The following is a 23,714-nucleotide window of genomic DNA, read 5'->3' as shown; positions in this document are numbered from 1 at the left end:
TAAGCTCCCAACTAGACTTGCATACGGACATCTTGACAAAAAAAAATTTCTTTCTTCCATCTTTAGGTTGTCATTGGAAGATGATTTGAAATGTAAACCTAATGGAGTTGAAACCGCATTTTCCTTACACTTGCCAAACTTTTGAAGAATTTTCTTCACAAAGGACTTTTGTGAAAATGATAAAGTCTCATTCCTTCTATCTCTTTGAATTTTAACTCTAAGAATTTGTTTGGCTTAACCAAGATCCTTCATTTCAAACTTCTTGCTAAAACATCATTTGAGCTCTTTAATTTAGCTTTATCTTTGGACACTAAGAACATATCATCCACATATAAAATTGAAATCACATGTGAACCATCATAAAAAAAACTTCATGTATAAGTAATGGTCATATTCACTTCTTTTGTACATGTTGGAAAATGTCATGTCAGCATTTGCCACATCGGCCTCCAATCAATTTTGATGACAAACACAATATACAAATGATTCCCTCAAGTTGTGTATTATCCAGCTCATCACTTAAGTGGATCTCGATACAATGCGACCGGACCAAAGATTTACTGGACACTCAAGCTCAAGTCAAGTCAAGCTATCTTGGACTAAAAAACCAAAGTCAAGATGAGTATTAAGACCGTTGCACAAGATCAAGTCAAAGATCAGGTCGAGGATCAAGACTTAGGTTGAATTAGGGCTTAAGACACTCTCGCATACACGCATATGTAAATTCATGTATAATATGTAATTCATGTCACTAGACTAACCTAGGACATGTTAGTAAGGTGTATAAGGCTTAGGGTTGACCAAAAAGTCAAAAAACTCAAACCAAGTCTAAGCCCCAAATATAATTCAACAACTATGCACCAAACAGTCGACCGTCTAGTTTCATTGATTGTATTTTAATCACAGTAGGCCAGATGGAATTTCCTAAAATTACATGACTGATACGATACTCGATACTAATACTTTAAACCTTGGTTTGAATGATTATCTTTTTTTCTTATGCGTGTGGCGTGATAGGACGTGAAGAATCTCACTGCCAGATGGTCTTTGATAGTTGCAGGCTTGCAGCAATGGAATGTTGGAGCAGAACTTTTATCTCAGGCAGACACCTATACTTCGAGACCTCTATTCGCGGAGTTACGCCGCATACCAGGCTTATAGAAAAGGCCCCTGTCATGATGTATGAGAAATCGAAGCTTTTTAGGAGATGTAAGAACTCGCCGGCAAGCACAACGCAACACCAACCTACCGGAACCAAGAGCAGCAACACCGGAAGCAGCGGCGACTTGTCTGTATTTGCCGCTGCCACGTGTTCTAGCACACCTTCAGGGGATTTCGCTGCACTCTCAGGCCACCTTCTTGCCGACCTCTCGGCTCTCCCCAAGCACTGATGTCCTTGGAGCCACCCTCCTCCACCTTCGCCGAAACCCAACACCAAACCTTAACCCAGTGCCCAAGAAAAAAAGGTGTTTCTAGAAATATGGAAATATTAAGGACCCTGATTTTTAGTAGTGTAATTCCTTCAAGTCCTCTGAAGGAAATTCAATCCTTGTTCTGAATTTTTCTTTGAATCTGCACCTTCCCTACAAAATCTGAACACTTCTGATCGCCTCGTTGTGATTTCCCAAGCTTTAGATACCGATGTAGGAGTACAAAATGCTCTTCTCTGAGAACCTACAATGCAATCTGGAATTAGACCTTGGGAGTTGCAGCCCATACACATCCATTTCCACCAACCCATTCACATGAGTTCTAATAATATGTTGAAACCTATTAGGTTTTAGGCATTTTGAAGGAAAATTGAATTCTCTCTAGATGTAGTGGCCCATCTATCTTCATTTTTCTAAAGAACAAATCCCCACACCTAGGCAGATAATACTGAACACACTATACCACCATTGCATCAACATATTACAAACCATAGCTAACAATCAAGTAATTCCCTGAATGGGATATAGGGCAAGTGCCCTCTTTAACTGGACAATTGTGACTCGTAGTTGGAATTAAACACATTCATCTCTCTTTTTTACTGTACACACTTTTAAGGGGAAAGAAAGGGGCAAGGGAAAGGAAGATAGCAACCTTTACATTCAGAGACCACTATTCCATCCATTGAAAAGAGCTTCCTCCTTCCAATCAAGAATCATGGCTTACAAACATAAAGAGAAGAAATATCAGCACGGGGTTGTCATTGCGGATCTGAACCACAAAGTTCTGCAAAAGGACATTAGCAACGTATCATTCTTGTTTCCTCTACTTTTCCTTGTTTCTACATTATTATGTTTTCCTAAGTACATATCTCATCCTCCTTCTCCAGTTCACTTAACAGTAGTTCCATCATCTTCTTATACATAGGCATAAAATGATCTTTTATCATAGTCTTCGAGAGTCTGATCTTACAATACAGATCACGAGGAGTCTCATAGATGCCAACATGCTCCCTCTCGGATTCATCATCACCTGAAGTAGAGGCATCAGATGGTTGCAAGGAAACAATATGCATAATCCGACCAGGAGGGTAGAAGCGATGTGTTTCTGAACAATCTAATGATGATCTGGCTGTGCTATCCACTGCATCAACCAACTCCTTTTCTTCTTCAGTTATTTCCTTCGCAGCTGCTTCTTCTTCCTCCCGGATCTGATCATTGCCTTCAATCTCCTGTCTATTAAGTTCCTTCTCCAGCTGATACCAAAGCTCCCCTTCAGTCATGTCTTCAACTGTGGATGCACTATTCACATGGTCCACAGGAACAAGTTCCTCCTCTTCTTCTGTCTTCTCATGGCCTGAGAACTTGTCCACATCTCGGTCTCCCACCACTGATTTGGTAAGAAAAGATTCAGAAGTTCTTACAGATACTGGAGAACTTTCTGATTCATCTCCTTCCTCTTTAGGACCTACAGTACGTCGACGTGCGCCCATGCACGACCATGATGAAAGGGAGGAACGGGTCCTGACAACAGCCTGAGCAACGTTTTGTGCACGCTCCATCACAACCTACATTGAGCGAATCAGATACTGTCAATTAACAAATGAGCTCAGGAGCAAGACACAGAATAATCTTGAGTGAAAACAGAGAGTGAGCAAGTGAATCAACATGAGACAGCAAATAAAATATAACTCAAAACAGTGGAAATTACAATCTGGCACAGATAATATGTAATAAGGGGAAATAGATGCACAGGGTGATTAGCTTCCCTACAATTTGCAGCAGCAAATTTGTGCCAAATTCATGATATCATATTGTCAAGAAAGTACGGGAATATACTGAACCAGCCAAGGTTGGGCAACTGGTGTTTATTGTAGAATTTTGTGCATTTACATCCATCAGCCAGAAACCACATCAACCTTCCATGCCCCCACAAACCACATGAGCTACACTTTATGGAACAGCAGCAAGTGGTATGTTTTTGTGTGTTTTAGGTGTTGTCTGCTGACTGACTAGCAGGCAGCTCAGCAGCAGGACATAAATTTTCTTTACAGAGTATCATCCCCAAAATATTGCAGCACTTCAGATGTGGTTCGAAAAGAGTATAACCAGTGCATGAGGCCCCGCCACCACAGGATAATTTCTGCAGTTTTACCCCTGCCTTTGCAGTGTGGCTGTCTCCAAAATTGAACCATGACCACTTGGTCAAAATGAAGCAACCTCACTGTTGCTTAAAAGAAATCCTTCATTTGCATAATAGCACTATTAATTGTTGAACACCATGTTACTGATCCACACAGAGATAATTAGATTTTACCTGAGTGCCACTGGAAACAGGCCGTAGTAGTGCACCTGCATCTGCAACCCTTGCTCTTGCAGTAGCTATAGATGGTAGATGAGATCCTAAAGCAGTTGCAGAGCGAAAAACAACATTCAGAAACCTTGTGTGCTCCACTTGATCACGCAAATCACTTACCCAAGATGATGCTGTGACCTGCACAGAAAAATATAATGTTCTTCAGTAACAAACAACAAAAAGAAAAGGATTGATCCGACAAAAAAGGATGCATCATAACAATCACATTTAACACTACTCTAGGCACAAACATCATAATTAATATTTATTTACTCAGGGAAAAAGTGACAGCACCTCAGAGCGAAGATCATCAATAGATGCGGTCGAGAATGTGGGTACCAGATCAGAACCATTAATGACTGTTGTGATGAAATGCTTCCCAGACTCTGCCAAATCCCATGTCATACAGGCAGCTGCAAAGAACCAATGACATGAGAACATGCAATATTATACCTTTTTTGGTAAAAGGTTGTGTGTCTTATCAAACACAACAATCCATAAGTATAAAACCAAGCTAAATCAAACTCAGCCAAAAGCAATTATACAAGCACCAAAAATACAGACTTGGCAACGGAAAGGGGAATTCACATCAACAGGGGATACAATTATAATACAGAGTGCAAGCAAGCAAAACCATCCACCGTTCTGCAGGCGTCGCCTTGGAGACAAAACATTCCTGGAAGTGCAAGGCATCTGTCATCAAGTTGCCTATGTGTCAATGACTTGCAAAACTAGGGGGAAATAAAGAAAGAAAAGAAGAGAATTTAGAGTTCATGGGAAGCACGGAAGAATAAGGACAAAGCGAAGGGTGAGACAGAGAGCAACAGCCATTGTTGTTGTCACACACACAGAAGGAAACTGGAAGCAGTAAAAGAGCAGCAGCCACCACCTCTACTGGTGAAGGTAACGGTAGGAGCCGAAGAAAAAAAGACAGCATCCAGAATAGTGCCCACCAGCACCACCACAGCAAGATAAAAAATCTCTGCTGGTGGAATCATGCTACAGCAGCAGCATTATGTAAACCCAATTCCAGGGCTAGGGTTTCTTGAGAAGATTCCCTAGAATTTAAGATTTGCCCAGAATCTTCTAGCAAATTATTTTAATAATCTTAAGGGATCCTAAGGGTAGATGGAAATTGAAAGTCAAAATAAAGAAACACAATTGGACTGAAGTAGGGACTACATGGTATGGGTAGAAGGGAAAAATTAGGAAAACTATGGAGGGAAAGCAATTCAAGGAATTGAAGATCTTGGGAAACTTTTCTTCTTTCTTTCTTTTCTTCTTCCTTCTTTTCTTTTTCTCTTTCTTTTCTTTCCCGTTTTCTTTTCTTCTTCTGTTTCTGCTGCTTCTGCAAGTCAGAGAAAGAGTGGGGGGGGGATTGCGATAGGTAGAGGGGAGGGAATGGGAATGCCACAGGGTTAGGGAGAGGTGGGGAATTGACTGGGATGTATCACAGGGGTTAGGGAGAGGGATAGGGGGGTCGTAGGGGTGGGGGAAGCTGCTGTTGAGATGCAGCAGAAAGAGGAAAGGTCCGCTGGGTTTGCGCTGAACAGGGAAGGGGCAAGGGTGATTTGTGATGGGTCTAGGAGAGGTGGGGGAGGGTTGGTATGCTGCTGTACTTCCAGGGGAAGGGAATAGAGAGGTCTGTGATGGTGGGGGAGGGGCCACTTAGGGATGAGAGGGGGTTGGGAGGTGAGGGTAGGGGGTGGGGGTGTTCTACTTACCTGATTGAAGGCTGCTGTGGTTGTATTAGCTGCTGTGGAATATGAATGATTGCTGGAATTGATTGAAAACTCTAGAGAATTGCTTGATCTTTGACGAAACTTGAAGGAAGGTGCTGAAGATTGAAGAACCTTTTCTAAATCCGTCAAGGCATCCTCAAAACAGGAACCTCGGTCATTAATAACTTTTCATTCAACCAACTTACGACTGCAAAGAAACGATAGGTTTATTTATAGCCTACTAAAAGACTCTAATACAATATGGGATTCCTTAACAAATAAGGACCCACCACATAATCTGGACTCTTGAGTTGGACTCTAAACAATTAAAGACATGCTGAAAATAAAAGACCAATTAATTCAAGACTCTATCTAAGGAAGCTCACTTGAAAAAGAACTCCTTAAGACACTCAACCACCTACTACTAAAAGACAACTTCCAATTAAAAGTAAACCCCTAAAAGATAAAAACTCTCCTAAAAGATAGGAATCCTCTTTGTACAAAAGTCTATCTTATCCAAGGTGGTGACACGACATGTAAAGGTGAAAAGAGTTATGCAATAAGTCGACGATATATTGGCAAGAAATTCACAATATATCGGCGATAATTTTGGTTTTGGATAAAACATTGCCATTTTTGGCAAATTTTGCTTTGATTTTTTCTGCATTTCCCATTCACGATTGATTGGCTCCTATAATTGGAAACCAAATATGTGATTGAAATGCATAAGATAAGGTTGATTGACCAAAACACATAAAGATAAGGTTTGATTGACCTATATGTATTGTGAATTTCTCAAAAAATCGTGATATATTGGCAATAATTTCAGTTTTATAAGAAAGTTTTGGGCAAAATTTTGCCCATTTTTGGGCGAATTTTGCTTCGATTTTTCAGCATTTCCCATCCAAGCTTGATTGGCTCCGATAATTAGAAACCAAAGACGTGTTTCAAATGCATAAGGTAAGGTTGATAAACCAAAGATGTATTTAGAATGCATAAGGTAAGGTTGATTGACCGAAACACATAATGTAAGGTAAAGTTTGATTGACCTATAATTGAAATGCATAAAGTAAGGTTGATTGAGATGCATAAGGTAAGGTTGATTGAAATGCATAAGGTAAGGTTAATTAATCAATAATTGTATTGGGCTAAAATACCCCCCCCGGAAACCGGCGGCGAAATCAGACCGAAACCCCAGCCAAATGTCAGCAAAATTATTGCTGACATGTCAACGATATTTCGGACCTTGATCTTATCCACAACCTAACCAATTCAAACACAATTCAAATCAAGAAACAAAACCCAAATTAAACTCTGGAAATAAATCTGGAAATAATTCCAGCAATAAAAGAGGTCTGAAAATGCCCTGAATACCCCTACTAGGGGGTTCGGCCCGCTCAAGGGGGCTTCTTGGAGCCATCTAGTGGACCCCACCTAGGGTTTGGTCCAACGGGGGTCTCTATGTTCACATCAGGGCAGCAAGCATATTCAGATTAAGGACTAAAGGGATGTTCTATTTATTAGGAAATGAAGTTGTTTGTTGCCCACTTGCCAGGCTTCCATGCTGGAGCAGCAGCAGCAACGCATATTCAGATTAAGGACTCTAGGGATGCTCCATATATTAGGAATTGAAGTTGTTTATTCACAGAAGGGTATCATTTATCAGTTTGTTTCGGAGCATGTGCTTGATCTATAGTTTGAGACTGGCATGTTTAGTCTATAGCTTGTAAATAACCCTACAGACCCTAATCTGAAACTTGAGGCATGTGGTGAACAGATTTTGTCAATAACCATCAATACCAAATGCTGGTTGGGAAGCTTATTTATCTAACTGTTAGATATACCCTTGGTTCCTTTGCCACTAGCCTGATTAGTCATTGTATGAAGAAAACCTATAGGATGCTGCTTGGTGCATTCTGGCACATCTTAAGATGCTCCCAGGAAAGGTCTTATTTATCGGCGTCATGGTAATACATATATTGTGGTTTACTTCGATACCAATTGGGTTGACATTGTTGCAATCGCACATATGTTGCCAGTAATTTTGTGTACTGGAGGAGTAAGAATCAGAGTGTAGTAGCTTGGTCGAGTGCAGAAGCTGCCCACTGAACTACACTACATACTGCAGCAGCATGGATGCAGCTTAGACTCCTAATAATCCGATTTTTCATGAGGACTAAGCACAATGAGGTTGGCTGTCCTTTTGTGTGGGAGGTTTGTGTAAGAAACCTGATATCGATTACATTCATCAACAGCTCCAAGAATCAACTTGCTGGTATGCTCCCAAAGTCACTATTCCAGCCTGCTAGTTGCAGTGGTTGTTTCAACTTCAAGTTGGATTCAGGAGATATGGATACTCCAGCTTGAGGAGGAGATTGAAAGTGAATATTGTGGAGTAGTGTTCCATGGAATAGTTGACCCTGGGATCATGTCTAAATATAGTTATAGCTAGATTTTATGCCTCTATTTTAATTAGTCTTACTTATTTCTAGTTAGTTGTTATGTCTTCATTATAAGTAGTCTAATTGAATTGCAGTTATGTTATATTTCTCTTTCCTTTTGTAAGGAGAATTAGGTAGTTCTATGTTTTCATTCTAACTAGTCTTACTTAATCTTACTCTCTTAGTAGGAACCCTATCGGAGAGAGTAATTGATTAATGTGAAGGAAATATCCAGTCAACATAGACTATCTACTCCATCGTGTTCCAGCTGCCAAATACTCCCAGACTCCCAGTTCATCTCTCTTCTCTTCAGTTTCATTTTCTTCTTCTATCCACTGCCGCTTTCTAAGCGTTTTTCTTCTTCTTTTCTTCACTGCTGCTTATTAAGCTTTGCTATTTTCAAACGAAAGCCTGAGAGTGAAATGGATGAGAAGGGACAACCTAAAGAAAGAAATTAGAATGACAGCATTTGATTGGAGATTAAGGGCAAGACAACAGCTAAACAAATACAGGAAGGGATAAACCGATATGGTTCACCATGTGGTAAGACTAATGATGGCACCAAAAAAAATAAACATACATAGTTAAATGTTGCATTTTCTTTAAGTGAACATACATACTTGAATGTTGTATTTTCTTTAACAGAAAATAGTTGTAGGAGAAACAACTCTTCATTAGTTATTTTTGTTGCAGAGGGGAAATCCAAAGGGAAAGGTCCAGCCATAAAATGGGGATGGGGCGAGTGTCACTGGATAACTAATGATTGATCAAGATAAAATTAGACCAATAAAATTGTAATAACAAGCTCTTTTTTTCCTTTTCCTCTTTTTTTTTTTTTTTCTTTTTTTTCTTTTCTTTTTTTAGTTCCCGGGAGGGGGGGTTGGAGAGGATAATGACGCTAACACAATGCACATAATAAAAAATCATTCACCAAGTTTTCTATAATTTTAGCTTTAATACACTACTTTATGCCTGCCTATCTTTACTCTTGTACACCCCTTCTGTTTCTGCTACCAAAAGTACTAACTATAAGCTTAAAAAGAAAGAGGCCCTAGAAAGACCTAAACCGACTGGAAGAGTGTATACACTTATTCTGAATACCAGAAACCAAGAAACATGGAAAGTTTATGATGATCATCATCAATCCGTGGAACACCTAGTCCAAATAATTAAGAAAGCATTACATTTATCCCTGCAATGAGTCAGGACACAAGAACATATCACCATATGCAACTACCTAAGAACAGCATTCAAATCTTACCACCCAAAAATCAAAAATAAAATGAACAACATTCAAAGAAAATAAATCCAACATTGGAAAAACAGTGCAAGCTGACTACTTCATCATCAACATTTAAACAAAATGCATCACATTATTAACATGATACTTGCCTGGAGCAAATGCTATACAAGTGGTTGAAGAGAACTCTTTATGTTCTCGAAGGATATATGTTAAGAGAGCTGCAGTACCACCACCTAGTGAATGCCCAACAATCTGCAGACAAGAAAACACTAGTCATCAGTTTTTTTCTACAGATGGAAGACAAACAAAGGACTGCCAAATCATAATAGAAAGCTCTTGATAAAGCTGGAATCAACTTTTATTTCCACACAAATATGATAAAACTCCATCCTTCAAAAGGCACACACAAAACATCAAAAGAAAAAGACACGTAAAACAGTGTTTCCATATCAAATCTGAGAACCACCAATGCTTATTTCCCCTCTTTCTTGTCTTATTTTCAAATTTTATACTGCATTTATTTTTACCTGTTACCCTACACGTGTAACCATCAGCTAGTAGTTTCTACTGGCATGCATCTGTAACCAAGCACCCAGTTAAATGGTTTATGTATTCTGACTTGGAATCAGCCTGACCTCTTTAGTCTACCATAAGCACAACCCCCCAGGCCAAGTGACCAATTTGACTTGTCATACATTGGTTCTATTATGCACCCTTTTTACCTCATATTGAATATGTTTTCCCATTCTGATATCCATACTATTCATCTCCTAAGAACATTAAAACCATAAACAAATGGGTTCCACTTCTACTATATACTGTCAATTTATCCTTTTCTATTAAGCATTCAGTTTCATGCAGAGTAAAGAATTAGAAGCCCCGATACAAAGTACCAAAATTTTGAAGCCTGAAATACAAGTTTCATATCAATGCAAAGCCAACTAAATCACATAAAGGAAAACATGGCTTACATTGTAAACAAATCAAACCTATGGAACCCCATTTTTTTGAGACATATGCCCTAAAAGTTGCTAAGGAGTACATGTGAGCTCATAATTAAGGACACAGGAACTTCTTAAAGTGCTTTCACAAAATAAAAAGAGAGGAAGCAGCAAATTACAGGTGTCTACAAAAATGTTAGTTGGTACTTGATAGACATGTCTGCACCTTGACATTGTAGTCGGGACACTCGCTAAGTGCCTTCAAAAGGCAGGGAGTACTATGCTTTGCAATCCAACGAGCTGCAGCAACCATCCCACAGTGTGCATATCCTAAAACTAAGTTACTGACACCACCTTCATGTAAAACCGAATGGTGGAAAGGAACCACTGCCCCAGTTGCTGCTGTTAGTGTGTCCTTGATGCTATGAGTTCCACGAATCAAAAGAAGGAAGCATTTTGAACTTTTATCACGTATGATTGTGAACGCAGGCCTCAGAAGCTGCAAAACAAATAAAACAGATAGGACAGTTCAAGCTATAATTGTAATTACCTGAAAGGAAATTTTTTAGCGTTTTGCATTAAAAGTATACCAAGAATATGAGAAAGCCAATGCTAGTTCCACAGGAAGTTAAAAAATAAATCAATTAATGGAATTTTCAGTAGTAACATACCCCTGCCTTCGGTTCTTGAAGAATCACATCTTCTGTTGAGTAACCAGCAGATTCCAAGAACACCGGAAATGGTTTTTTTGAGAAAAGCATGCAAAGGGTCAACAACCTCAGATGATAAGTCAGCTCAGCTCTAATTTCGGGACCTTTAATTTGTACAGAATCATTTCCAGCGTAAACAGTAGCAACTTGTATGTTACCCTGCAACAATGAACAACATTAACCATCTCCTCATTCTGCATAGGTGAACCTACAGTCCAACTAAAGCATTTTCTAGCATGCCCATTCTTAACCATGTCTATATAGCCCAGAGACTCCACAAAAGCATGAACAAGAGTAGAGGCATACAAAATTATTAACAGAAAGGGTTGCAACAGCTGCGGGTCTTAAACAAACAATTGAAGGGAAAAGGGTTGGGGGGGGGGGGGGGGGGAGCAACCTAGTGCATGAGACTACCGCAATGGCCGGGTCTGAAAGGGGCAAATATACACAGCTTTACCCTCTTGATGGAGTACCGGAGCCCTCCAAGTCCAAGAACAAGTGGAGGGCCAAGGAATCACCCTAGGGCTGCTTCCAAGTTGCTTTGTTTCAGTTTCAGTTTTAATTGCACTGCTTAGTCTACTTGAAAGGTAACTGGCAGAATCGTAAATTCTGCCCATATGAGGGGTATAGTTGGTATCTGATATTCTTTCTTTTCCAAAAAAAAAGGTGATTAATTGTTAGTTTAAGTCAGTACTTGTACAGGTCAGACTACAGACCTAGTAATATTAGAACCAGTAGGGCAGGAAATACAAGTCCAATTAGGAATCCAGCCCCTAGGTTGTAGAACAAAACACCTTCATTCAACAGAGAGGACCAAGTTTGAATGAATGAAAATAAGCTTCCCAGCGAATACTTTGTGTGTGTTTACTTTGGTTCTGGCAACCCATCTGAATTTCCAAGCATTACGAATTTTGGTTCTGTCAATCAGTTTGGAGATCTAAACCCTAGGAAGGTGAAATCAAGCCTAGACACATGCGGCTGATTGATGATCAAAGTTCAACCTTCACTCTCTATCTAAGTATTCGATCCTCCAACAGGTATCCTAACTCCATCTCCTTTCTCATATCACCGTTTTTTCTATTTTTCTTGATTAGTTTAAATATTTGGAGTTCCCAAGACACCCAAAATTCAAGGTCAAATTTATGCCAATCTAGCTGTTAGATCTGTCCCACACCTTAGGAACATCATCCCCCACACCATAGAGACCTTCAATCCCAATTTGACTCATTCTAACTGCCTGATTTCCAGATATAAATATTTCCTTCAATTCTTGTACTTATTAAAACACCAAAAACAAGAACCTTCATAGCTTCTAATTTCACCATCCAAATCCAACCAAACATGGGGAATCATATCATATGTAACTAGATATATTCCCTGCAAGTGTCCACCCATTCTGACACATATAAACCCCAATTTCCCATCTCAAGGATTTTATCCCATATCTCCCATGGGATCGGCTACATACCTTTGAGATCCTTCATATCATTTAAGAGCCCATGATTTTTAACCACAAAACCCTAATTCAACCTTTTTCCCAAAAATCACCCCCATCACAACCCATACCACAAAGAACCCCCATATTCACAACAAACCCTTTCTCGGTCAGATATGAAATGAAACACTCTTAAAAAATCCTGGAATAAATGCCCTCATTAAATTAGGACTATCACCTCTGTTTCTTAGGAGAGACTGTTTCTCAAGATGTAATACAGTCAGTTTCAGAAAGGCATAACTTCGGGAAGCTTTTTTTTCCTCCCTTCTCAAGTAAACTCAATGCCTTTTGGCTTTTTCTCATAGACAATTCAAAGATGCCTCATTGCTTAGTTAACATCCCTGAGAAGCTTTTCTGAGCCTTTCAGCCGTAGTGGAATTAAAGCAATCTGCCATGATTATGTCCGGATGAATGTAACATTGCCGCTTCGTTTATCCATGTAGAATATTTTTAAGCGCAAGAGCCAGGCGGAAAATTTTGGCATCTCAATGTCAGACGTCCTATGAAAAAAAACATAATAGTAGAAATGGTGAAACTTCATCGAATTAACATCAGTATAGCTTTAAACTGAAGATTTCGAATCTTCCCAAAGTTTTCTCATTCGGTCAAAAATCCACACCAAATGAACCGTCAGGCATCAAGTGTCAGCACTACATCTGCATGTATTAAAGCATAGTCCAACCACTCAAGGAAAAGGAAAAACAAAACAATAATGATATGTATTTCCATGGGAATAAGAAACGAATTAAGCGCCATACTTGCCAAAGCTGAAACAAAATGAAGCCAGAGAAGACAAAAAGCTCAAATCCAAATAGAACAAAAGGGTTCAAACATTCTACATGGATAAAGGTAAAAGAGAGCAAGATCTCACAGCATACCTGACGCCGAATAAGATAATTGATGCCGAAGGCCAAGTCCCCAATAGGCCATTTACCTAGGGTTTCCGCATACGTAAACCTAAGCGTCTCCGACAACGTAGTGATAGCTTCAAACCAGGTAGCGGGTGCTTGTGCAGGTCGACGCGAAATTCTCCTCCTTCCTGAACGAGATTTGGATAAATCTCCACTGCGACCATCTTCATCGTCCTTGGCCGCCAATCTTCGATGCAAAACATAATACAGAAGCATCGCCGCACCAGCAGCTGTAGCCATTGTCCCCGTAGCCATTAGTTTCAAGAATCCACAACCGCGAACGAATTCCCCACGAGATCCTCCTAAAATCAGCGATCTTGTAATGGAAGATCATTGACAAGACAATACAAAAAAAATCGAAACTTTCGCGATCAAAGAGCAAAAAATTGGATTTGGATTTTTCCACATATATAATCGAAGCAGAGATGAAATCAAAGAAGAGAAAACCAGCTCACAAAAATTTTAGCAGAGACAAAAGGAAATGTTCAAGGTGAGAATACGATGGGAAGACGAGGCTTTTAGCGTCTTTGGCCTTTGCGGTGCTCTTTTTTCCTGGGAGTTTTGGAGTGAGAGCAAGACGAGAGGTGCAGCATCAGCTGCCGCGGTAACAGAAAAAAAAAATACCATTTTATTTTATCTTCTTATGCGTTACTGTTCTGTGACGTTGCATCCTGTAGTTACTAAAATACCCTTCGAAGAGAAAGCAATGTCAGGGACCCAATGTGTAATTTCAAGCATAAGGGAGACTTTAAAGATAAGGCATATGGGAGAAGGGGGATTTGGATGTCGAGATCGAAATCACGGTCGAGTTTCGATCTCGACTGTACGCTGCACATGCTGCGCATTTAATGCGCAGCATGCAAGTCACACTATAAACGGTGCGAGGGTTTTGGACCCATCTAGAAGTGAAGTAGAATATAATTTAATTGCCACGTGGCATCTATTTATAGCTGAAGTTATGGATTTTTCTTTTTTTTAGTAATCAGTTATGGATGCTTTTAGGGTCCACCAAATACTTTGTTTACGTTATTAAGATTAAGATATCAGGGAAAATACGCAAAGCATTGCTTTTGACTTTAGAATGTTTTTTTCAAAAAAAATAAAAAAAAAAAAAAACCTTAGAATGTTTTTCAGTTTTTTGAGAAAAAAAAAGATGTCTTTTAAGTATATACAGCAATCACATACGTCTCCTCATACTTGGATTTTTTATTTGTAGATGTAGAGGGTTGTCTTTTTTTCATATCCTTTCACCACACATAAAGAAGGTGTATGAGAGTCTCTATCAGAATTTCATAAAGTGAATCAAAAGTAAGTATTCTTGAAGGGTGTCCGAGCAGTAGAGTCTTCTACCCTTGCAAACAGAAGATCTCAACTTGCTTTAGAAAGATATTTTAATGTTAGATTGTACATGTCTTAATGTCTATCTACTAATTATTGGAATGTGTGTAACATAATCCAACCATAACAAACATTTCTTACACATTTTCTTTTCCCTAGGGATTTCTTACACATTTCAATTCTTGGTGACTATTGGACAAAATAAAAAATTCTTAGTGACTACCACAATCCACAACCAACATCTTTATTTGGCATGAAAAATAAAAAAGAAGCTAAGTATAAAGTGAAAGGAGACAACAGTACTCCCTCAGCTATTATCGATATTGTTGGGTTTGGGTGTCTTGTATTTTATGGGTCCATATAATTATAGTTTTGATTGTATTTATAATTGAAACAGGGTTTGGGTCAATTACTAGTACTGAGTTAAACTTGTTATTATATTGGGATTAAAGTTTTAGGTTTTCCTATAAATAGTCTCTGTGTGGTCATTTTATAAGGCAAAGGAAGCAAAGGGTAACACTTTGTGAGTGTGAGAATGGTGTAAGGTTTTTCTGAATTAGTGGAATTTCTTTTCTCTCTGGTGGATATAAGCAGGGTTCTGCCGAACCACGTTAATCTCTTTGTGTGTTTTGTTTGTGTTATTCTCTATTCGTGGTTGTGCATCTGTTACCCCTAACAAGTGGTATCAAAATAAGAGTAAGGTTCGATGGATCATCTCCGGAGGTATGGGAAGATTCAAAAAGGAGACGATAGGTCGGAGATCGGAAAATGCTTAGACGGATTGATCGAAGGTACAACTAGAATCGTAATGTTATTTTTTCTCTTTTTGTTGTGTTTTAATCTTATTAGATCAATTTTTTTTAAAAAAAGTTATATATATAAAAAAAAAGGAGAAGAAGAAGATTTACAATCCGATTTTGGATCGCTAGGAACATAAAATGGTGTTTTTTTTTTTATATAAATAGATATTTTATTAGAAAGCAAAAGAACTACCGAGAAAACCACCCAGTTGGCAAAACCCTACACAACCAAAGATCGGATAATGGTCAAACTGTCTTACTTGATATAGACAAAGCCTTCCTAGCTAGGGAATCTGTCAAACCATTGGCATCCCAACAAACATGAAAGAAATTACAAGAAACACAAGTAGATGATAGAAGTAATGTATTCTCCAAAATATCCTCAACCTCAATAGGAATATTTCCACTTTGAGTAATTAAAAAAACAGCCACAGATTGGTTATCAGTAAAGACACAGAGACGACGATAACCTCGATCAATAACATCCACCAATGCTTGACATATAGCTAATGCTTCACCAAAAATCACATCATGGAAATTAAAGGTAGAGAGACTGCCAAATGAACCTCTTTTGTTGGAGAGAGTAGAGCATAACCAATGCCTCCTATATTACCATCCCTAGTTAAACTTGCATCACAAAGCAACAAAAAATCTTGATCCCCTAGCAATAGTGAAACAATTGGACAACATAGTAGGTGATAGATGCAAATGAACTTGAGATGCCTCATGGGATTGCAAATAAGAATACAATCCTTGATGAATAAAAGATGGTGAAATTGTATATTGCTGAAATTGATGAGATTGCTCTGTTGATCTTAGAAATAAGAACTAAAGGAGACAGATTTCCATGAGCATGTACCAAATGACATCGAGCCAACCAAAGATGCCAAAGAATAAACGACGTGTAAGAACAGAAAGTACAAAATTGCTCCTTACTTCTGCATCTAAGATCATTCCATCCTATAATGAAATCCTTCAAACTGGGTGATGTACCAGGAGGAGGGGAGAAACCAAGATTTGATTCATGCCAAACTACATGTGCAAAGGGACATCCAAGAAGAACATGATTTATAGTTTCCAAATCTCCACAACGAGGACAATATAGGTCTACTGGTATATGACGATAGTGAAGTGAGTAACCCGTCACCAAAGCTCCAACACTTCCACGCCACAAGAATCTAAAGATCTTGGGTATAGTGTTACACCGCCAAATTGTTTTCCACAGTATAGAAGGAGTGGTATTCAGGGAACTTACTCTTGCCGTAGTAGGATGTTGAGAGATGGAGGAATCCTTGCGGGCTTTAAGAAGATGATAACAGCTTCAAACAGAGAAGTGACCACTTCGAGTAGCACTCAAAAATTGTCGATCCTCTTCTAGATAAATCCCCAAATTTATTTTTAGGATTCTACTCCATCCATTGAATCCACAAATTTTGTAGAACATCGAGCTTCCAAGTCATAGTATGTTGATCTATAAAATCAGAGACAAAAATATTATCTAGTGCATTCAATAGTGGTCTAGCTGGTTTTATATCAATATCACATCATATCCATTTATCTCTCCATGGATCTATCAAGTTTCATCTTCCAATTGACCAACCAAGACCTTCCACCAAAGCCTCCCTTCCCCATTGTATACTTCTCCATCCCCAACTTAGCCGATGACCAAGAGAAGCCTCCAAGAAAGAGGATCTATGGTAATATATTGCACGCATAAAAGAGGAGAAGAAACTATGAGGTTTAGCCCATAGCTTTACTGATGTCTTGCAAAGAAGGGCTGATTTTGGAGTAATGAGTCCGGAAACCTAATCCTCCATTATCTTTGGAATCACAGAGACGATCCCATGATAACCAGTGTATTTTTTTGATGACCTTCTTTCTCGCCCCAAAAAAAATTTGAAGATAGCCAATTGACCTCCAGATGGTGAGATGCAAGCAATCTAAAATGCATACCAACATAATTGCTCATAGAGGAGACAACAAATTTTAAAAGAATTTCTTTGCCAACATGTGAAAGAAATTTCGACTTCCATCCATTAATCCGCCCTGCAACTTTACTAGTAATGTGCTTAAATAAAGTAGATTTGGTAAGTCCAAAAACGGTGTTCAGTGAAGTGGCTTTTTGAGTTTTTTTTAAACTTTGGTTTTAATGTAATGAGTATTACATTGGTTTGAAAGAAAAAAAAAATTGAAAAAGAGAGGTGGAACATTGAATCGTGGAAAGTGGAATGTAAGAAAGAAAGAGATTCGATGGTGAAAAAAAAGACGAAAAGAAAAAGGATTTTTTTTTTTAGTTTTTTTTGTATTATCAGATAGTACCATACAGGTTGTTTCCACAGGATTTTGTGTGAAGGTTTTTTGTACAGAGTTAGGTGTTTCTAAGGTTTTTGGGAATTCTGGACTCAGTGGAAGTGACGGATCAAAGAGATTTCGCTTTGTTGGTATTGATTTTATGAGTTCGGACGGAGATCAACGAACAAGTCTTTTGGGTTGTTGACGGGTATGAAGGGCACAAATCAAATGGCTATGAATAGTTCTAATTTCTCCATAGAACTTTTTAATTGTCATAACGATTTCACCTTGTGGCAACAACGGGTGAAGAACATCCTTACACGGAAAGGGACTGTTAAGACTCTCAGAAAAAAAAAATCAAAAAAGCCAGAGGCGATGAAGGAAGACGATTGACAAGAGTTGAGGGATCTAGCAAATAGTACGATCCAGTTGTATCTTGCGGATAATGTTCTTTGTGAAGTCATCGGGGTGGCAAATCCAGAGGAAGTCTGGGCAAAGCTAGAGAGCAGGTACAAGTCCAAGTCGTTGACAAATCGGTTGTTTTTAAAGAAACAGTTATATGGCCTTCGATTGTCAGAGGGAGCAAATTTTGACAAGCACTTGGATGAGTTCAACAGGATTTTGATGGAGTTGTCGGCTCTTGATGAGGAGATCAAGGAGGAAGACAAGGCGTTACTCTTGTTGGCATCATTGTCTCAGTCATTTGATCACATTGTGACCACATTAATTTTTGGTAAGGACACTTTGAAACTTGACGATATTATTACTACATTGCTAATGAATGAAACATGGCGGAAAAATAGTGGCGATAGAGAGTCAAATGAAAGTGGTGCCTTGGTTGTAAGGGGTGGTCATAGTAGAGGAAGATCAAATGGGAGAATGGAGGGGTCTAGCAAGTCAAGGGGTCATTCAAAGTCTGTTGGTCGCAAAGTAGCTTGTTACTATTGCAAAGAAGAAGGTCATATGAAGAAAGATTGTTCAAGGCGTAAGAAAGATAGGAAAAGGAAGGACGAGGGAGAGTGATGAATCATCTATTGCTATCTTATTGAGCGATGATGGAGGAGATGATGTCCTTTTGACTTCATCATCAAGTTTGGATACTTCAGATTGGATCTTCCTCTGGAGTGTTCTTTTCACAAGTGTTCAATCAGGAATCAGTTTGCTACATATCATGCATGTGAAGGTGGTACTGTCAAAATGGCAAACAATGCGGAAAGCAGGGTTGTCGGGAGTTGGGACTGTGTGGATTCGCATGTTTGATGGGATTGTGCGAACTTTTACTGGGGTTAAACATGTGCCAGATCTAAGGAAGAATCTAATTTCATTGAGTACCCTAGATTCTAAAGGTTTCAGATGGTCATCTGAAGGTGGAGTTCTCAAGGTTTCAAGGGGATCAATGATTGTGATGCGGGGAAAGATGATTAGTAATTAAGTTGTACAGGCTTGTAGGGAGTGTTGAAACAAGTGGAGCTCCAGTTGACACTTTGGCAAGGGGTATAGGTAAGCAGAATTTGCAAGTTGTTCAAACATAAAACAAGGGCAAATCTGGAGAGAAGCGAGTGACTTTCGCTTTGGATTTGGTGAGTGGCAATGATCTCTCGGAGCTGGCTAGGATAGAAGGAGAGGTGGAGCCACGTCACGTCATATAACGGCGATGAGCTGTACAGGACACCCCATGGGGGGGGTGTGCGTCATGCTGGTTTAGCAATGGCGGTAACAAGAACATCCCTGAAGGGATGTGAGCCATGCGGTAAGATGTGGTGGATATACAGAGATGGGTGATTGCAGAGAGACATCATCAACGGTTTTCTTCAAGGTGGTTTGCAAAATTCAAGCCAAGGTGAAGATTGTTGGGTTTGAGTGTTTTCTATTATGTGGGTCCATGTAATTATAATTTTGGTTGTATTTGTAATTGAAATAGAGTTTGAGTCAATTACTAGTACTAGGTTAAACTTGTTATTATATTGGGATTAGGGTTTTAGGTTTTCCTATAAATAGTCTCTGTGGGATAACCTAGAAGGTAAGGAAACAAAGAATAACATTTTGTGGGTGTGAGAGTGGCGTGAGGTTTTTCTAAAATAGTAGAACTTCTTTTCTCTCTGGTGGACATAGGCCGGATTCTACCAAACCACATTAAATCCCTTGTGTGTTTTGTTTGTGTTCTTCTCGTGGTTGTGCATCCGTTATCCCTACCAGATATTGCTATCAATACAAAATTAGATCACTGCAGAGATCTATTCATATTAAGCATGAATGAGAAAGTAACCACTCTTGACCAATATTTATAATTATTTGAAAAAAATTTAAAGACATTCTAAATAAACAGTAAAAAATACTATTAATCCAAAAATATATCAAATTGACAGAGACTCTCTGAAATGTCTCTTAAATTTGTAGAATGGTATACTCTTAGCAAATTTTGTTAACATGATTAGGGCCTGTTTGGTTACTTGAGTCCGTAGATTTTAAAAATTTAGAGATTTCAAATCTATAGACTTCAAATCTCTAGAGTCAGGGTTCATAAAATTAACTGTTTGGTTAGCTTGAATTTTTTGAATGAAATTTGTAGATTTATCCTAAAAACTATTTATTGAATTATGGTTCAAATGTTTAATGTTTTGATAGTAGGGGTGAAATCTCTGGATTTCACCTCATACCCATAAATCTACAGATTCACGCTTTTAGTGTAAAAAGGTGAATCTCTAGATTTCATGAATCTAAGGATTCACAAAACCAAACGGGTAAAAATCTCCCAGTTGTGAATCCAGAGATTTCAAATCTCTAGATTCATGTAACCAAACAGGCCCTTAGGTAATTTCATAATTCCTAAATTATTTTTAATAGGGATAATTACTGTTGCCCCCTTGTACTTTGATTTTATTACTATTTTATCCCCTGTACTTTTTAAAATTGCTAATCCAACCTTTAACTTTGTCTACAATTACTAATGCCCCCTACCATTAAATTCCGTTAGTTTATTGATGATGTGGCATCTCTATATTTATTCAATATCCCAAAATTAACCCCACAATTATCTTTTTACTTATTTACTCTTTTGTCAAGTTATAATACTATCTTTAATTAACAATGGGAAAAAATTAACTTTAAATTAACTTTTCTTTTTAAAAATAAACCACAAAATAAAGGAAAGATGTGATTTTTCTTCTCTAAAAAGAAATCACCAAATAAATGAATGTAATTAAATAAAACTTAAAATAGAAACTAAAATATTAAGAAATATCAAATTAAATTCAAAGTTTAAATTGAAAATCACCTAATATATGCTGACCATAATATATATTACCAAATTTTCTATCAATTAACATCTTATATGCTAATTTGTTTGTAAAATTTCCATCATGGTGATAATGAAAAATTTAAGTGGAATGTGAAAGTTTCAACAACCATAAGTATGTGGTCCCACCAAATCCAAAATTAATATTAAAATATAAGATTTTAAGGATATAATTGTCATTCAATATAGTTTCTATAAATGAGGGTAATGTAATATTTTTGACTTCTTAATTCTAAGGGCAAAATAGACATTTCATATTTGATGTTAACAGCCACTTAACACCGTTATAAATGAGGGGGGCAATAGTAATTTCACAAAGAATAGGGTTTGATTAGTAATAAAACCAAAGTATAAGGGGGCAATAGTAATTATCCCTTTTTAATATGTTGTGACTTTATAGTTTTGCGCTCAATCCCTTGCTTATGCTTCAAAAAAATTCTTTGATCTTATTGTATTTATAAAATGGGTTATTTAAAAAAAAATTATCCGCATAAGTTTTAATCTTAAAAATATTTACTTTTTACATATCTTAATATCTTTTGGTTCCCTCTTAAACAAAATTTTAACTTTAGCTACCTAAATATTATTTTAAAAAAATTTCTCAATAATTTATTATTAAAATTTAACAACCACTCAGTATTAATGTTTTTTAAATATTGTTAACGAATTTACTCTTATAATTTTAATTATCATGCTTTATTTTAATACTTTTAATAATTTACTCCTATTGTTACCAATCCTCATTTACTCCTTAAAAAGAAAAAGAAAATAAAATATAATGGAAAACAAAATTTTGTAATTTCAGATTAGTTGTAAAAGTTGTTGATGTAAATTTTAATTTTCTTAATAATTTACTCAAGAAATTATTAAAAAGAAAAATTATTCCAAATTTTTGTTTTCTTCTTTTTTTTTTTTTCGTAGAAAAGTTTTTAGTTATTTATTCCCATAAAAATTAAGATACAATGGATAAAAAAGATACTTAGTATATTTATTTATTTTGGTTAAATTCCTTCACTACATCAACTTAAGAAAAACAAACTCTTAATATCCAAAAAAATTTGTTAGAATTTTAGAGTAATTAAATAAAAACAGAAGAATCTTTGGAGTTTGTCAAATCTACCATGAGATTGGGAAGAACGGTTGAATTGCAAACAAACTATAAATTAATTTGGGATAATTATTATTGGCCCCCTATACTTTGATTTTATTACTATTGTATCCCTTGTACTTTTTAAAATTACTAATCCAACCTTCAACTTTGTCTATAATTACTATTGCCCCCCTACTGTTAAGTTCCGTTAGTTAACTGATGATGTGGCATCTTTATATTTTCTCAAAATACCCTTATACTTATCTCTTTACTTATTTACCCTTTTATCAAGTTACAGTAGTACCCTTAATTAACTGTGGACAAAAAAATTTAACTATAATCCGTTTTATTCTAAATAAAAAAAATAATTAAAAAAACAACCACCACCAAATAAAGAAAGAATAATTGAATAAAACTCAAATAGAAACCGGAGAGGAAAAAAAATCAAATTCAACTCAAATTGGAAACTGAATATCACCTACAATTTTTTCAAAATAAATGAAGTTTAGTGAGGGTGGGAAACCAAATCGGATTTGGATTTTGCTCATTTCTTTAATTCAAAATAGATAAAGTTTTGTGAATGTGGGAAACCAAATCTGATTTGAATTTTTCCCATTTCATTAATTCAAAATAAATGAAGTTTATGGTAAAATTGACATTTAATTTGGTTTTATATATGGGGTATCGTCGTCTTTTGATTTATTAATTTTAATGAAGGGCAAATTAGACATTACATATTCAAACTTAACGGCAACTTAACACCGTTATAAGGAAGGGGGGCAACAGTAATTTCGTAAAGAACAGGGTTTCATTAGTAATAAAATCAAACTACAGGGGGGCAACAGTAATTATCCCAATTAATTTTTATAGTTCAATGGCTTTTTTACCATAAAAACGTTTTGGTGGGGGGGGGGGGTTGGGCCTTAAGTCTATAACTTGACATAACAAACCCAAATTGGATAGCCCTTCCACCCTTAAGTAAAAATCTTAAAATGAAAATCCAGAAAATGAATAGGCAAGAATCCTGTCTTCTTCAAAGATACACTCTTCAAACCCCAAAAAATCAAAGATTATTACCTAATACCAAATTATATATGATTTTCTTTTTATGATTTTTTTTGTTAATTTCATGAAATAGTTGGCAAAAATGTGAAATTTGTTTGGTTGCAAAGTCACTCTTCTGAATATTAGTTGATCCGTATCAATTAGTTATATATCAAGATTAGAGATATGATTGTTTTGTTTAATATTTCTATGCCCTTGACCTTGAGAATGATATGCGTTCAACTTAAGGGTAAGCATTGTTCAGGACATCTGATACCTTCAAAGAAAATCGTTTTAAGCTAGCTAGATATTTTTACGATGGAAAGACCAAGTCTTTTATACAATCTAAACGTTAATAGATCAAGTATCAGGCTGGAAGGAACCTTCCAAACCATCCAAAACCTATAAAAGAACCCAAGTCACACCCCAGTAGGCAAGAAAAAGATATCTTTTACTGAAAATTTCGCTCCATTTACACTCCTTTACCACATACTTGAAAAGGGTTGGTTCAATCTTTGAGCAATAAAATAGATCACAAGAGTGGATTGATCTCGTCTTAAACATAGATGGTAAAGATGTGAAGAAAACACAATCTTGTATCCATTGAAGA

General features: G+C 37.2%; 1 protein-coding gene across 2 annotated transcripts; it reads right to left on the bottom strand.

Moving 5' to 3' along the window:
• Positions 1-2,163: 2,163 nt before the first annotated feature.
• LOC149010681 (lipase class 3 family protein) lies at positions 2,164-13,861 on the bottom strand. Of its 2 annotated transcripts, XM_089161386.1 has the most exons (8): positions 13,701-13,861; positions 13,213-13,561; positions 10,801-10,998; positions 10,356-10,628; positions 9,338-9,440; positions 4,078-4,196; positions 3,745-3,921; positions 2,164-2,995 (listed from the first exon to the last, which is right to left on the bottom strand). In XM_089161386.1, exons 2-8 carry the CDS (start codon positions 13,498-13,500, stop codon positions 2,288-2,290), a joined length of 1,866 nt encoding a protein of 621 aa, XP_089017512.1. In that variant the 5' UTR covers positions 13,501-13,561; positions 13,701-13,861; the 3' UTR covers positions 2,164-2,287. The 2 variants fall into 2 exon arrangements, with proteins under 2 accessions (XP_089017512.1, XP_089017511.1); XM_089161385.1 differs by having other exon boundaries at positions 13,213-13,861.
• Between the last annotated feature and the right edge of the window lie 9,853 nt (positions 13,862-23,714).

Source organism: Hakea prostrata, chromosome 7 (assembly GCF_041222555.1).
Source record: "Hakea prostrata isolate BN-2017 chromosome 7, UWA_Hpros_2, whole genome shotgun sequence".
NCBI classification, from domain to species: Eukaryota; Viridiplantae; Streptophyta; class Magnoliopsida; order Proteales; family Proteaceae; genus Hakea; species Hakea prostrata.
The sequence above is the reverse complement of the archived record's forward strand: the minus strand, read 5'-3'. Positions and strand labels throughout refer to the sequence as shown.

What these genes read in the sequence shown, in the direction of transcription:
- LOC149010681 (XM_089161385.1), bottom strand. Translation starts at nt 13,500, where the DNA reads ATGGCTACGGGGACAATGGCTACAGCTGCTGGTGCGGCGATGCTTCTG. An exon ending in TTCAAGAACCGAAGGCAGGG is followed by an intron (nt 10,629 to 10,800) that starts GTATGTTACTAC and finishes TTTGTTTTGCAG; the next exon opens with CTTCTGAGGCCTGCGTTCAC. An exon ending in GTCCCGACTACAATGTCAAG is followed by an intron (nt 9,441 to 10,355) that starts GTGCAGACATGT and finishes TCTTGTCTGCAG; the next exon opens with ATTGTTGGGCATTCACTAGG.